This window comes from Chelonoidis abingdonii, chromosome 17 (genome assembly GCF_003597395.2).
Source record: "Chelonoidis abingdonii isolate Lonesome George chromosome 17, CheloAbing_2.0, whole genome shotgun sequence".
NCBI classification, from domain to species: domain Eukaryota; kingdom Metazoa; phylum Chordata; order Testudines; family Testudinidae; genus Chelonoidis; species Chelonoidis abingdonii.
The window spans coordinates 22,629,209-22,643,763 of NC_133785.1; the positions used below are offsets into that span (position 1 = coordinate 22,629,209).

The following is a 14,555-nucleotide window of genomic DNA, read 5'->3' on the forward strand; positions in this document are numbered from 1 at the left end:
ATGTCGGTAAGAACATGAGATTTTCTCTAATGAATCCACTATTCAAAATTACATGTGCAATAACTGTCAGTAGGGTGTTTACAAGCAGTTAGTTGCAAATATTTGATATTCACAGTTTGAGCTGTGTTAGTTAGTTACTTTTGATTAGATAAGTAACATCTCAGTTCTCTAATCAGATGAATGTAACTCTTCAAATCAGGTTTCAAGTTTCTGAATTCAAAATTCATTCATCTTCCATGAATATTTTATACAATGCCATGGCAATTAGTTGTTTCCACACACATTCCACTAACAAATTTGGCTGCTAGAACATCCAGAAAATATAAACACAAAAGAATGCAAACACAGGCAAAGAAAATTCAATTTTTTATTGAAATGAACATTCACAGAAAATATGTTTAGCCCAACTCTAATCGTAATAATACATTGTACTTCTATAGCTTAAGTGATTTGCTCAAGCTCACACAAATCAGCAGCAGCATCAACAACAGAAACCCTCAGTCCTGTGCCTTAACTGCATTCTTCCACAGGTCTCACTGAGAAAGTAACTCACAGAGCATCTTGCTTACAGAGAAACACTGTGAGCCAGATTCTGCAGGCTTTATTCGGGGAATGACTTCAATCGGAGTTTGGCCTGAATACTGGCTAACCTATCAATTTCTCCAACTATTTTCTACTATTTCCTGTGGGCTGATCCTGCCACATCATATAGTATGGGGACTTAATCCATAACATGCTCCTTTGTGTAACCTGTTTATCAATAAAGAAATCTGTGGTATATGAAACATGTCGTCATACTGTTTTCTGTGTATGCATCTTTAAATGTGAAGGAGTTTCCCAGTCTGATGCAGGAACAGCAACTGCCATTTTGAATTCTATTTTAGATGCAGAATGTTAGAGGGAGTCACTGTGTTTGTTTGTGCTCACCATCTTCCATGCAGAGACTAGACTTGGTCTCTCTCCTCTGTTATAAACTAAGGCATCCAATCTGAATAATACGTATGATATGTAACATATCTTGCACTTTCCATGTGGAAAACTTATCAGAATTTAGCAGCTGGCTGAGGGAGGGAGCCATCTTGCTCAGCAGGGTTCTAAAGAAACGCTGCCAAGCTGTTATTCCAAGGTAAAAATACATAGATGACCAGCCCCCAAAGATTTAACACTCAGCAATAGTATTCTCTCAATTGGCTACAAACCTAACTATGTGCACATGGTGACAGAAAGAGGATTCCTTTGCCACAATTTTTGCTACTGTCGATAATACCTGTAAGACAAACTCAGTTTTCAAGAAGGCTAATGCTTCATATAAACTGGCACTGGAATTTTAGGCTTAGTATCCTGTATTGTATTATGGTAAAACCGTATGACTGCTGTTTCCTTGGGACTCTTATCAAAGCCAGTTGTCTGTCTAATTCATGAAGAAAGAATGCCAATTGTTCCAGAGAGTCCAAAACCCTGTGCAGCACCATGTGGCCTCTATCAACATATTCCAATCTTACTAAAGTTTATTGAGATACACAATCTGAGCCAGATCTGGTTCCCACTGAAGCAAAAGCAACATTCCCTTTGATTTCAAAGGCAACTGAATGGAACCCTTAGATTAAGAATTCTTCATGTAAACAATTTGACTAATAAAAATTTTTATATTAGAAAGTGTCACTGTTATGTATTTTGTTACAATATTTATGACTGTCCATAGCTGATAAAATCCTCTGAAAGCCTAAAAACAAAAAGTATCTTTACCTACAGTGTTTTATCCTTGTCTATTTGGCAAACCTTGTGTTTTTGCTTGTTGTGATGCTAATTGTGCAGAATCTGTATGAACCTACATTTATTTCCTTTTTGGTGTATCAGAACCAAGACAGAGTGGGGCATAGACCTGCTGACAGAATTTAGCATTTATTAAAGTTAACACTGTGAACTCACGAGTAATCTGGGTTTTAGTAGGAACTTTTTTTTTTTTAAATTCCGTGATCAAGGCAAAAATAGATATTTAAAATCCAAATGATTCTTCTGAAGTACAAAAGTTTGAAAACTAATATAAGCATTAAGCACAAATGTAAGCGTTTTTTGTCCATGAATCTCAAAGTACCTGTTATCCCTATTTTACATATAGCGAAACCAAGACACAGAAGTTAAGTGATTTGCCTTGATCAAAGAAAGAGTTATGGATGATCCAGGAATAGACGAGAGGTCTCCTGAATCCCAGTCCTGTGCCCTATATAGACCACACAGATCAGATGTTGGGCCTAACCAGACTGTCAGCATCCTAAGGAATCTCTTGTTAAAGACACTGACCATGTGATCATAGAATCCTAGAATCATAGGACTGGAAGTGACTTTGAGCAGTCTTCTAGTCCAGTCCCCTGCCCTCCAGGGAGGACTAAGTATTATCTAGACCAGTGGCTCTCAGCTTTTCCAGACTACTGTACCTCTTTCAGGAGTCTGATTTGTCTTGTGTACCCCAAGTTTCACCTCACTTAAAAACTTGTGCTTCAGCTTCAGCCCCACATGGTGGGCTCAGACTTTGCCGTTCTGCCCTGGGCATCAGCGAGTCTAACACTGGCGACCCCATTAAAATGAACTTGCCCACAAGTTTGAGGGAACTGCTGATATAGTATATAGAAAAGTATGAACAAGTCATTGTCTGTATGAAATTTTAGTTTGAACTGATTTTGCTAGTGATTTTTATGTAACCTAGGCAAATACCTAGATGAGTTGATGTATTCCATGGAAGACCTCTGCGTACCCCTGGGGGTACATGTACCCCTGGTTGAGAATCACTGATATAGACCATCCCTGACAGGTGTTTGTCTAACCTATTCTTTAAAATCTCCAGTGACAGAGATTCCACAACTTCCTTAAGCAATTTATTCCCGGGCTTAACTACCCTGACAGGAAGTTTTTCCTAATGTCCAACCTAAACTGCCCTTGCTGCAATTTAAGCCCATTGTGTCTTGTCCTATTCTCAGAGATTAATGAGAACGATTTTTCTTCCTCCTCCAGGTTAGCAACTTTTTATGTACTTGAAAACCATTATGTTCCCCATCAGTCTTCTCTTCCCCAGACTAAACAAACCCAATTTTTTTTCAATTGTCGTTTATAGGTCATGTTTTCTACACCTTTAATTATTTTTGTTGCTCTTCTCTAGACTTCCTCCAACTTGTCTACATCTTTCCTGAAATGTGTCACCCAGTACTGGACCCAATACTCCAGGTGAGGCCTAATCAGTGCAGAGCAGAGTGGAAGAATTACTTCTTGTGTCTTGTTTACAACACTCCTGCTAATTACTGGTTCTCAAACTTTTGTACTGGTGACCCCTTTCACACAGCAAGCCTCTGAGTGTGACTCCCCCCCGTTATAAATTAAAAACACTTTTAAATATATTTAACACCATTATAAATGCTGGAGGCAAAGTGGGGGTTAGAGTGGAGGCTGACACCTCACGACCCCCTAAGGGGTCCCAACCCCCGGTTTGAGAAGCCCTGTGCTAATACATCCCAGAATGTTTTCTATTTTTGCAACAGTGTTACACTGTTGACTTATATTTAACTTGTGATCCACTGTGACCCCCAGACCCTTTTCTGCAGGACTTCGTCCTAGGAAGTCATTTAATCCTATCCTCCAAAGCACTTGCAACCCCTCCAAGCTTGGTATTGTTCACAAATTATTTTTTGATCTGGACCCCTCTCTGAAGAAATAAAATTTTAAGGATGCAAGTTCAGATATGGCAAAATCTACAATATAAGCCTTTCAATAGTTTCACTTACTGTTCCTAAAAAACTGTTATATATGCATCCCTACAATTCACCCCTTTCCACACATCTCTCACCATAACTAGAGACTGTCTCTGCCTTATATCAGACAGCAAGTATTCATAAGAAAGATTCAAGGAAGCCAGGGCCAGATTAACCTTTTGTGGGCCTGGCATCAGACATATTTGTGGGCCCCCATGGAGGAAATGGAGCATGGAGGTCAGTCCCCAGACCAAGGGGTCAGCCAGGGGCATGGTAGGGGCAGCCCTGCTCTGCTTCGCCTAGCCGATTGGGAGGGCACTATTCACAAACCGGCAGTTGCCAGACCCACAGTGGCCCTGTGATGCCAGCATGCCCCTTCCCCTCAGGGAGTGGGCCCATGCCACACCACAGAGTTCCCTGCCCAACACCCCCACCCCTCAACTCTCTATGACCAGGGCCCCCCCCCCAGACCTGCTATGCCCAGTGCCCCTCCAGACCTTCCCCAGAAATGCACAGCGCCCTGCACAACACCACCCCTGCCCAGGACTTCCCTGCCCACAGCCCCACCACAACTGCCCAGCACCCCCCACAGAACCTCCACTCCCTATTGCCCCAACACGTACATCTTCCCTGCCCCCTCACAGCCCAGCACATGCACCCACCCAAACTCCCCAGAGACCCACTCCCCCATGCCCTACCTCCCGGCTGCACTCACCGGCCCTGCTGGGACGTGACTATGTCTGGTGGGCTGAGCCGGCAGCACAGTCAGGGCTGGTCCCGGGGCCGGGAATCGCTCTGTCCCTTCAGGAGTGGTGAGATCAGCCAGGCCAAGGCTGCCCCGGCTGGGCTCCCTCAAGACGCATTTGCCTGGAGGGGCCCAGACAAGCCCCCCATATCTCCCAGGCTGAGACTGGCCAGGCTTCTGCCCCAGTCCCAGGCAGTTCAGCTCTGGGGAGACAGGCAGGGCCCCACAGGCCTGGAGCCAGAGGTGCACTGGGGTCCTGCCAGGGAGCAGAGAGGAGCGGGGGGTGGGTCAGGGGAGTAGAGGAGCCCTTGGCCAGCCAGCGGGCAAGCCATGAGGAGCAAGTGGTGGGCGGGGGGAGGAGCGGGGTCTTGGGACACTGTGCAAGTGGAGTAGGCCAGGGCCCCTTCTGAGCGTGGACCTGGCTCCATGCAGCCACTGGCGCCATTGTAAACCTGGCACTGTGGAAGCCATAAGACACCGTATACCTAGGGCTCTATTCTAAAGAATTTTCTGGATTATTTGACAGTTTCATTGCTGCTAACATGCATATTACCCCATACAGAGGCTCTTACCACTTGACAGCCAAGTTCTGCACCTCCCCGTTTTTGTCCTCAAGCAATTTTAAAAGCATTTTCACAACTTTCTTCTCACTGTCTTCATCCAGCTTTATGGAATCCTTCTGCAGTTCCATCATCAGGTCATTGGTGGCCATAAATCTGAAGCAAGGAACAACAACAATAGGTTGACTGGTATGTAAACACAGATACATTTCACAGCACAGAGATCAGTGTGGAGGATAAAATTTAGTATTCACATGGCACAAATATGGAAAGCACTTAAACACTAATTAATCCTCACAACCTTCCTGCGAGTTAGTTAAGAAAGTAGTCCCCCCCGCCCTCCACGACCCGGTTTGGACAAATAGGGGAACTCAGGCAGAAGGAATTGGTGGCAAGAATTCAGCTAGTTCAGAACTAAGTGAGCCAAGACACAGGAGAATTTTAAATTATTCTCTCCCCTCAGATCTTCTCTGAAACACGACTCTATAAAAATGGTATCATGGCATTTCACATATACTTTGTCTCAATGATTCCAGATTGAATGGTCTCAGGTTACTAGAATAAAATGTGTTTTCTAATTGCCAGTCCTGCAAAAATCAGCTTGGGGTCTGAAAATCCAGATAGGTTCTTTCTAGCTTACTCATCATTACTAGTCAGGGCCGGCTTTAGGAACCGCGGGGCCCGATTTGAATACCCAGCAGCAGTCCGGGTCTTTGGCGGCACTTTGGCAGCGGGGGGGTCCTTCCCTCGCTCCGGGTTTTCAGCGGACCCCTCCTCCCCCCGAAACGCTGCTAAAGACCTGAAGCGAGTGAAGGACCCCCCCGGGCCGCCGAAGTGCCACCGAAGACCCAGACCGCCGACAGGTGAGTAAGAAAAATTAAAAAGGCGCCTAAAGTGTGGGGCCTCTTAGACGTGGGTACAGGGCCCAATTCCAGGGAATCGGTCTAAAGCTGGCCCTGTTACTAGTAATAAAACTTCTGACAGACAGATTCCGCTTTCAGTTACTCTGAGGCACAATTATAAAACTGAAGTCAGAATGTGGTTCAACAACTATACCTTTGCTAACAATTCTGTTGATAATGCACAAGACAAAAAAAAAAAAAATCTAGCTCACTCTCTTGCAAAGTTGACAAAGTAAAAACTTATTTTAATCACTCAAAGAATAGCTAGTATGCGGATTACACAGAGAGAAAATCTGTTGAGAAAGAAAGTGCCACTTTTACATAATCACTCCTCAGACTAGAAGTGCACTTTAAAGTTAACTAGGCTAGTATTTCTCAACCTTTTTGATACCAGGGACTAGCTCACTCCCTTCCTAAACTGTGTCAGGGAGATCTCAGGGACTGGCCCACATGGACTGATCACTGAGAAATACTGATCTAGGCTATATTTAAACTTCTATTGTTCAGTCTAGTCACTCCGTTGTTTATATCCTTCTGGAGTTTCTTGTATTCTTCAAAAATCTGAATGGTTGTATCATCAGCAAATTTAACCTCCTATCTTGTTTACTTCCTCCTTAGAGGCCTTTTCTATACTGGGAGAATGTTTTTTTTTCTGCACCAGTGTAGCCTCACCAATGCTACTAATATTGAAAGCTGTACTGTAGTCAGGATGTAGGCACTTTTACCATCCCGGCTTATGAGATACAAGGCATACTACCTATTCTACAGCTTCTACTGTTGCTTGCACTAGTGAAGCTGCACTAGTGCAAAAGAGACATTTTTCCAGGTTACCTGTACCCCAAATCATCAATATCTACATCACAGTTCCCAATATTGATCCTTCTCATATCCCACTTGTGGAGAAGCAGCCATTCATGATGATTCTATTCCTTACTGCCACTAGCTAATTAGATTTGTTTAACAAAACTAACATTCAGCTAGATGGATGACTTTCAAATGCACATCTTCTCACAAATGATACCAAATATTTGGCCTCCAGCTTCAGAAAATCTTTAGCATTGCAGCTCCCTACTAGTGAGTGTAATTTTATAATACAGATAAATATCCAAAAGGGAGTAAATGGAAATAACTCTCTCTCTTTTTACAAGCTGCTTAAGCTACATTTTAAAACCAATCTTCTGATCAGCACATTCAGCACTTAAAAATCCTACCACAATAGTTTTGCCATGTCTGTGTGTAAGACTGTGCTCCAGTAGCAAAATAACTACATCTGGGATAAGAGATGGCTGGACTCTTCTATCACCAGCCAGAAACTGAAGATAAGGGAATTAGAGGAATTACTGATCTACAATTTAAACAATATTTGACTTCATTTTTGATTAAACAAGGACTATTTAGCTCCACTTTAAATTGGAAGTCTGCATAAAGCTAGAAAACACATCTAAAGATCCTGAATAAGAGCTAATGAAGCTGCTCTATCATCAGCTTCATTAGGAAAAAAAATCTAGACAATATGTCTGTTTTTTTATGACAAAATAGAAGTTATACTGCTATAAACAAAAACAGCAATATACTATTTTATAGGTACTCTTTTATAAACTACCTCAAACCTTCCTATCTGGCATAAACATTACCCATCTTGGCTGGGGGCAGGGGTACAGTTTGCAGAACTGCAATAGAGTAAAATTTTTCATAGTGAATCAGCAAATTTTTTTAAACGCGCCTATTACGTTTTATTTATAGAGTACCTTTAATACCACTGACTCCAAAGTCTAACAAGGTTTATTTGCCTTTCCAGAAACATGTATACCCAACAGAATAAAAGCAGTAGAGCATCTTGGTTCATTTAGAGAAGTATTTTGGCAGAAACAAAATATTTCCTCAACATGCCAATATAGTTTAAAAATAAAGGATCTGAGCACAGCAAATACCTGTAATACTGTATCCACATCCTTGGGTACATGTACTAAACTTTACTAAAACTCCATAAAACACTTTTCAAAGGCAAAATGCTGCACATAAAACATGACAAAAACATGACCAATAAAATTAAAGTACTCCTTAAAGAGGCATTTCAAAATCCAACTGCATCCACGGATGGTAAGACGATACACACATAGGACAATTACCACTTAATTTAAAGGACCTCTACTTAAAATAAAATCATTTTAAAAAAATCGGAATAAGCTACTAGTAATATTTTAGGATCAAATTCTATTTTAAGATCTGCTCTCTGATACTTTAGAACAAATCCCATTGATGCCAACAGAAGCCACTTAGGGCATAGTTTTGGCCCCGAGATTATTAAAATAGAAGTTGTTTTAATTCACTTATCTCATTATTAAACTATTTGTTCAGTTTGGGCATTTCTCTCTTTTTGGACAATTAAGAGAGAGAATCGGATGTTTCCTTCTAGTCAGTTTCACTAAAGGTTCTCTAGCACAATGCTGCAAAGTTTAAGTTGCAGATGCATATTTACAAAAATATTAAATTCTGGTTCTTCTTTGAACATAAAAAAAAATCTATATTTTTGGCCCCTAACTACCTGATAATAGTATCAGAGGGGTAGCTGTGTTAGTCTGGATCTGTAAAAAGATCACCTATGAAAGCTTATGCTCAAATACATCTGTTACTCTATAACAGGGGTAGGTAACCTATAGCACACATGCCGAAGGTGGCAGGCAAACTGACTTCCAGTGGCACTCACACTGCCCGAGTCCTGGCCACTGGTCAGGGGCGGGGGACTCTGCATTTTAATTTAATTTTAAATGATGCTTCTTAAACATTTTAAAAACCTTATTTACTTTACATACAACAATAGTTTAGTTATTTCAGACTTATAGAAAGAGACCTTCTAAAAATGTATTACTGGCACACGAAACCTTAAATTAGAGTGGATAAATGAAGACTTGGCACACCACTTCTGAAAGGTTGCCGACCCCTGTCTATAAGGTGACACAGGACTCTGTTGCTTTTTACCTGATAATAGTGACCCTTAGTTCCTCTTTAACAAGTTAATATATCTTACCCTTTTACTTAATCATTTATTCAGGCCAATAGAAACTACATGTGTTACTCCATATCAGTTTTCCCCTTCACTTTCCCGGCTTATGACTGATGCTTCACCTGCACTATTACTTTATTTGAACTCCGAGTGGGTTTGTTCACCCTCCTCCAAATACATACAAATACACCAGCCAAGAAGGACCACCACCATCCAACTTCTTTTAAAAGACCTCATATGCCCTTTTATTTTTCTTGAACAGCACAGAAAACACAGCAGATATTTTCCAAGATAATAACAGCTGATTAGGATTTTTCTCCCCTGGCTGCTGCTGTCCAGTGTCCCTCAAACCTCATTTCTGGCGGGGGCGGGGGGGGGGGGGGAGAGAAGAGAGTACTGTAAAATAAGAGCAAAACCTCTAACCACTTGTAAGATAAACTAAAAAAAAAAAAACTTAGCTTGCTTCCCTATCACCAGCCACGGAGCCCTTAGTTTGGGCTTTCATGTGTTTACTAATCAATCCCGGAACACACAGCAGATTCCTCACCTTTTGGGGGGCGAGGGGTTGCATTGATTGCAGCTGACCCTTACGGAATTTTGCAATTGGCATCTCCTCTTTTTTAGGGTTTTGTACTAGCTGCAATTAATAAAACAACCCCTCTCTACTCTAGGAGGGTTGAGCTAGTTGCAGTCAACAAGCTCTCTCCCTTGTATGGGTTTGCATATATACACCTTTCTACCCCTAGCTAATGTGTTGCGTTTAACAAGATCTCCTTCCTCTTAAAGGTTTGCAATTAACATCTCCCCCAAACTAATCTCAAACAGCAGCTGGGATCCTACCTAAAATCTTTGTCAGTGGATGTCATCTTCTCCAGGAGGTTAGAGATGTGATAAGACACGTTAGTCATCTTGCCCTGCAGCTCCTGGAAGGTGCTCCCCTTACTATAGCCTGGATTTTCTAGGGGGTGTTGAAGTTTCGTGCTGCCCTGAGTAGGGGTGCTGCTTGCTGGAGATCTGCATGGAGAATATGGCGACAGAAGGAACACAGTGAGGCGGGGAGAGGAGTTTCCTCTCTACCCCCCTTTAGAAGTCGCTGGAAAAGCTGAGCCCCTGCATTGTAATCATGGGATATAAATAGTCTGGAGCCCAGGCTGCCGAGTTAAGGGCGCCACCTGCTGACAGTTATTTGTAGCCTCTCAAGTTACAGCAGGGAGCGGAAAAGGGACAAGGTGCAGAAGCAGCTGCTCTCTCTCTCCCCCCACCTCTCTCTCCCCCCACCTCTGCATTCCCTCTCCCAACACTACCGATTGCCAAGCTAGCTATTGATAGGTGAACAGAAGCATTCTCCTTTATGATTAACATTCTCTTGCTGGCATTCCTGTTTCATTCATGGCATTCATAATCTTGAGTTTGGTGAAATTAGGGTTGCTCCATTGTGCTGAAGTGTGACATGCTGTTTTATGTGCTATTATCACTAAGTGAACAGGGCTGACTCAGAAAACAGAAGGATTCTGTCTACCACAACACCTTGGTCTACAGCAAAGTAGAGGCAAGAAAAACTGAAAAATGTACATTATGGTTTAATAGGTCCCTTTGTAATCTACTGGTCCATGTGTATTACACAGCCCCCTCGGTGCCCAATTCACAGAGGATGTGAGTCTGCTACAACCCACAGAACCCGGCTCTTTAGCTCAAGCAGTGGCAGCTTTTGCATTTAGCTCTGGAGGTTTGCATTTAGCTCTGGTGGTTGGCCATGCTGGTGGCTGTCACACTAGCAAAATATTATAATCTATTAAAGTTTTCATAGGGAGATTGGTATCAAAGGGGTAGCCATGTTAGTCTGGATCTGTAAAAGCAGCAGAGAATCCTGTGGCACCTTACAGGCTAACAGACGTATTGGAGCATGAGCTTCGTGGGTGAATACCCACTTCATCGGATGCATGTGACATGTGACATGCATCCGACGAAGTGGGTATTCACCCACGAAAGCTCATGCTCCAATACGTCTGTTAGTCTATAAGGTGCCACAGGACTCTTTGCTGTTTTTACATAAGGAGATTGTTTCTTTATTATATTCTATAATCACTTAGTGGTGCCAGCATACTACTCACTTTACTTACACTAAGACTGATCTGGCCCCAAAGAATTCCGTAAAGATAACACAGTCAAGGATGGAAAGAAATATTAGTATTTTCATTTTACAGATGTGGAACTGAAGCACAAAATTACTTAGTCAAAGTTACAAGGGAAGTCTATGGCAAACATGGGAATTAAACTCATCAGGTCCCAGGCCTTATCCACAAACAGTCTATGATGAAGTAGGACTGTTCTTAATGTTTCCTCTGCATACTGTGTGGATGACTCAGTTTCCCCTAGGCATTTCTTAAGTCTCTAGGGGGTGAGAGTGTTGCAGTGCAAAGGGCCAGTGTGCATAAATGACCAGCACTCTTGTCTCCTGGCAACTAATGGCTGGGGCCCTTCTCCCAGCAAGGAGATAGCTAAAGGTGTCGGAGAACAAAGGAATCAAGTGACCTCCTGGCCTGGGAAAGGAACAAAACCCAGAGAGGAGGGGCTGGAGGGTGAGTCAGTTTAGGGCTGGCTGCGGACGAGAAGTGAGTGCAGACGGGGTTATCTGGCTCACTGCCCCCTCCCCCACCTCAGAATGGACCAGGCTGAGGGGTCCTGTTCTCTGTACCTACAAGCTCTGTTTTAGATTGTATTCTAAACTTCTGTTTTACTGGCTGGTTGAGTCATGTCTGACTGCAAAGTGGGAGTGTGTGCAGGACCCTCTGGCTTCCCCAAGACCCTGCCTGGGTGGACTCGCTGTGAGAAGAACACAGAGGGGCAAAGGATGCTGAATGCTCCAAGGTCAGACCCAGGAAGATGAAGCTGTGTGAGCTTCTTGCCCTGAGGACAGTCTGCTCCAAGGGAGAGGAGGCTCCCCAAAGTCCTGACTCACTTTGTGGGGAGCAGTTCCAGAGCATTGCCCGGGGACTCCGTGACACCATCCTTCCTTCTTTCAGGCTCAGCAACAAATAAATAATTTAAAAACAGCATTAGCAACCTCAAACAAGCTTTAGAGCTTTATAAATGCTAATGCTATAAATGTTAAAGCCTCGTGTCAGGTCATTTTAGGCCCAAATGTAGGTTTTCTTTACAAACAAAAATTTCAATAAAAACTTTTGTCTTCATTTCATGAAAATGTTAAAAGCTTTTAGTTTGGATTTAAACCTTGGACAAACCCAAACACTGTGTTATTGCATGAGAACCAGAAAGAGAAACCTACATGTAGTTTTCATTGTCCAAACTGAGTGAAATGCAAAAAGTAAATAAAATTAATGGTGGAAAAATAAGTTAATTTAAAAATTTTCACTTATAATCTCAGGTGTTGTTAGTAGCTTTTTTTTAAGTCTACATGCTACATAATTATTGTTTATTTGTACTGTGATGATGCCTAGGGATTCCAGTTATGGACCAGGGCCTCACCTGTGCTAGGCATTGTACAAACACACAAAAACCACAACAGACTGAGGTTCACTTTTCCAAACTGTTGTTTTGCTGGTCTGAGAGCACTGCAGAGACAGTGACCTTAGCTCTGGGGATGCATGGGTGGGAGTACATGATGAGAAGATTGCCTTTGCAAAGCACACTCAGGTGGCCTTGATGCACTGTACAAGGAGCAAGAGACTCAGTTCCTCTAATTCCCTCCTAATAGATCATCTTCACTAGTAAGCTGTCCAGAATGCAGAAGCATTGCTTTCAGCAATCCATAATCATGTTACACTTGCCCTGCAGTCTTCAGGTGTGTGTAGGGTTGAAGATTAATATAAAGAGGTCTTTGGGGCTTTTAAAGCTTGTGGGGTACAATATTAGCTCAGATAACATTTTTCATCTGAAGATCCAAAAGCACTTTATAATGGAAAATAAATATAATTCTCAACACTTTACAGATGGAGAAATTGAGACAGAGAAACATTAAATGACTCACCCAAATTCTCCAAATTGGTCAGTGCGAATGCCAGGATTAGAAATGCCTAACTCCCAGTCCATGGATCTCTCCACTAGGCTGCCCTGTCTCCTAGGGGCAAGGACTATTCTGCAAACATCGTCTTAAGGTCCCACTGTTGTATCTTATGTTGTTAAGAATTGCATCTTATCCCTTCAAATCCATCAGAGACCTTCCCTCCTTGTAACTGATAACTCAAAACATTCCCCCTTCTCTACAAAAGGATTTCTGCTATGACCACTATTTGCCCCCACATTTATTCCTTCTCCCATGTATATATTTTTGGAGTTAGATGCCCAGTAACATTATATTTGATTATAGGAGGGAAGTGATTTTATTATATATTATTTCTCCCTTCTTATTATTGCAGTGCTCTGAGCCCTTTGAGAGTAAGAATCAGGATTAAAAATTTAGTTATTACAACGTGACATCTGTGACCATCTAAGGTTTCACATTTGCAATTATTCTGCACACAATGGCCACAGAAATCCCAATTATTGATTGGTTTGAGATGCAAAAGGGTAAAAGCCTGTCTTAAGGACCAGTAGACTTTAGGTTTATTTAGAATCCAGGAGACTTTTCCTCCCATAAGCTCTGAGCTCTGTGTGGTTGCATGAGCTCTGTGTGGCTGCATGGAAGCTCATTGCAGGATTGGAGCCTTACAGGTAGAAATTTTGAGAAGCTAACTTTTTAGATGCTAACTGTGGTGTCCTAACAACTGGAAGAAACTTTCAACAATTATTTTAAAAATTGGAAGTTAAGGGTCTGGTTATAGTCATGGTTCTCGAACAGTAGTATTAGAGAATAGGGTAACCAGGTGTCCGGTTTTCGACCAGAACACCTGGTTCAAAAAGGATCCTGATGGCTCTGGTCAGCACCACTGACTAGGCTGATGACTGTTTGGTTGGCTGATCCACACAGGGGGCTGGCAGGCTCCCTGCTTGCCTTCATGCTACGTGGCTCATGGGAAACAGCCAGCATGTTCCCCCTCCAGCTGCTATGTGTAGAGGCAGCCAAGGAGCACTGCATGCTGCCTCCGCCCCAAGCACCACCCCCACAGCTCCCATTGGCCAGGAACCACAGCCAATGGGAGCTGTGGGGGCGGCACCTGCAGAAAGGGCAGCACATAGAGCTATCTAGCTGTGCCTCTGTGTAGGAGCTGGAGGGGGAACATGCTAACTTCTTTTGGGAGCTGCTTGAGATATAGGCTGCCTAGAGCCTGTCCCAGCTCTGATCCCCCTTTCTGCCCTCCAAACCCCTCAATGCCAGTCTGGAGCACCCTCCTGTACCCCAAACCCCTCATCCCCAGCCCCACCCCAAAGCTCACACCCCTAGCTGGAGCCCTCATCTCCCACACAGCCCAACCCTCTGTCCTATCCCAGAGCCCTCTCCTGCATCCTGAACCCCTAATTTCTGCCCCCACCTCAGAACTCACACCCCCAGCTCTGAGCCCATACTTCCTCCCACACCCCAGTCCCCTGCCTCAGCTCAGAGCCCCCTCTCATACCCCAAACCCCTCAGCTCCACCCCCCAGCCCAGAGACCCCTCCAACACCCCAAACCCATCATCCCTGACCCCATCCCAAAGCCCTCACCCCT

At 43.2% G+C, this 14,555-nt stretch overlaps 1 protein-coding gene across 3 annotated transcripts in view; it reads right to left on the reverse strand.

The window, feature by feature from the left end:
• Positions 1 to 10,083, reverse strand: part of LOC116827064 (cullin-associated NEDD8-dissociated protein 1-like) — a 33,277-nt gene extending 23,194 nt beyond the window's left edge. Inside the window, exons 1-2 of one of the 3 annotated variants that reach the window (XM_075073212.1) lie at positions 9,792 to 10,083; positions 5,058 to 5,201 (exon numbers count right to left, since the gene is read on the reverse strand). In XM_075073212.1, the coding sequence (XP_074929313.1) occupies positions 5,058 to 5,201; positions 9,792 to 9,859 (212 nt within the window). In that variant the 5' untranslated portion in view covers positions 9,860 to 10,083. The remainder of the gene's footprint in view (positions 1 to 5,057; positions 5,202 to 9,791) is intronic. The other 2 variants (XM_075073213.1, XM_075073214.1) reach the window with 2 other exon arrangements.
• Positions 10,084 to 14,555: the final 4,472 nt, after the last annotated feature.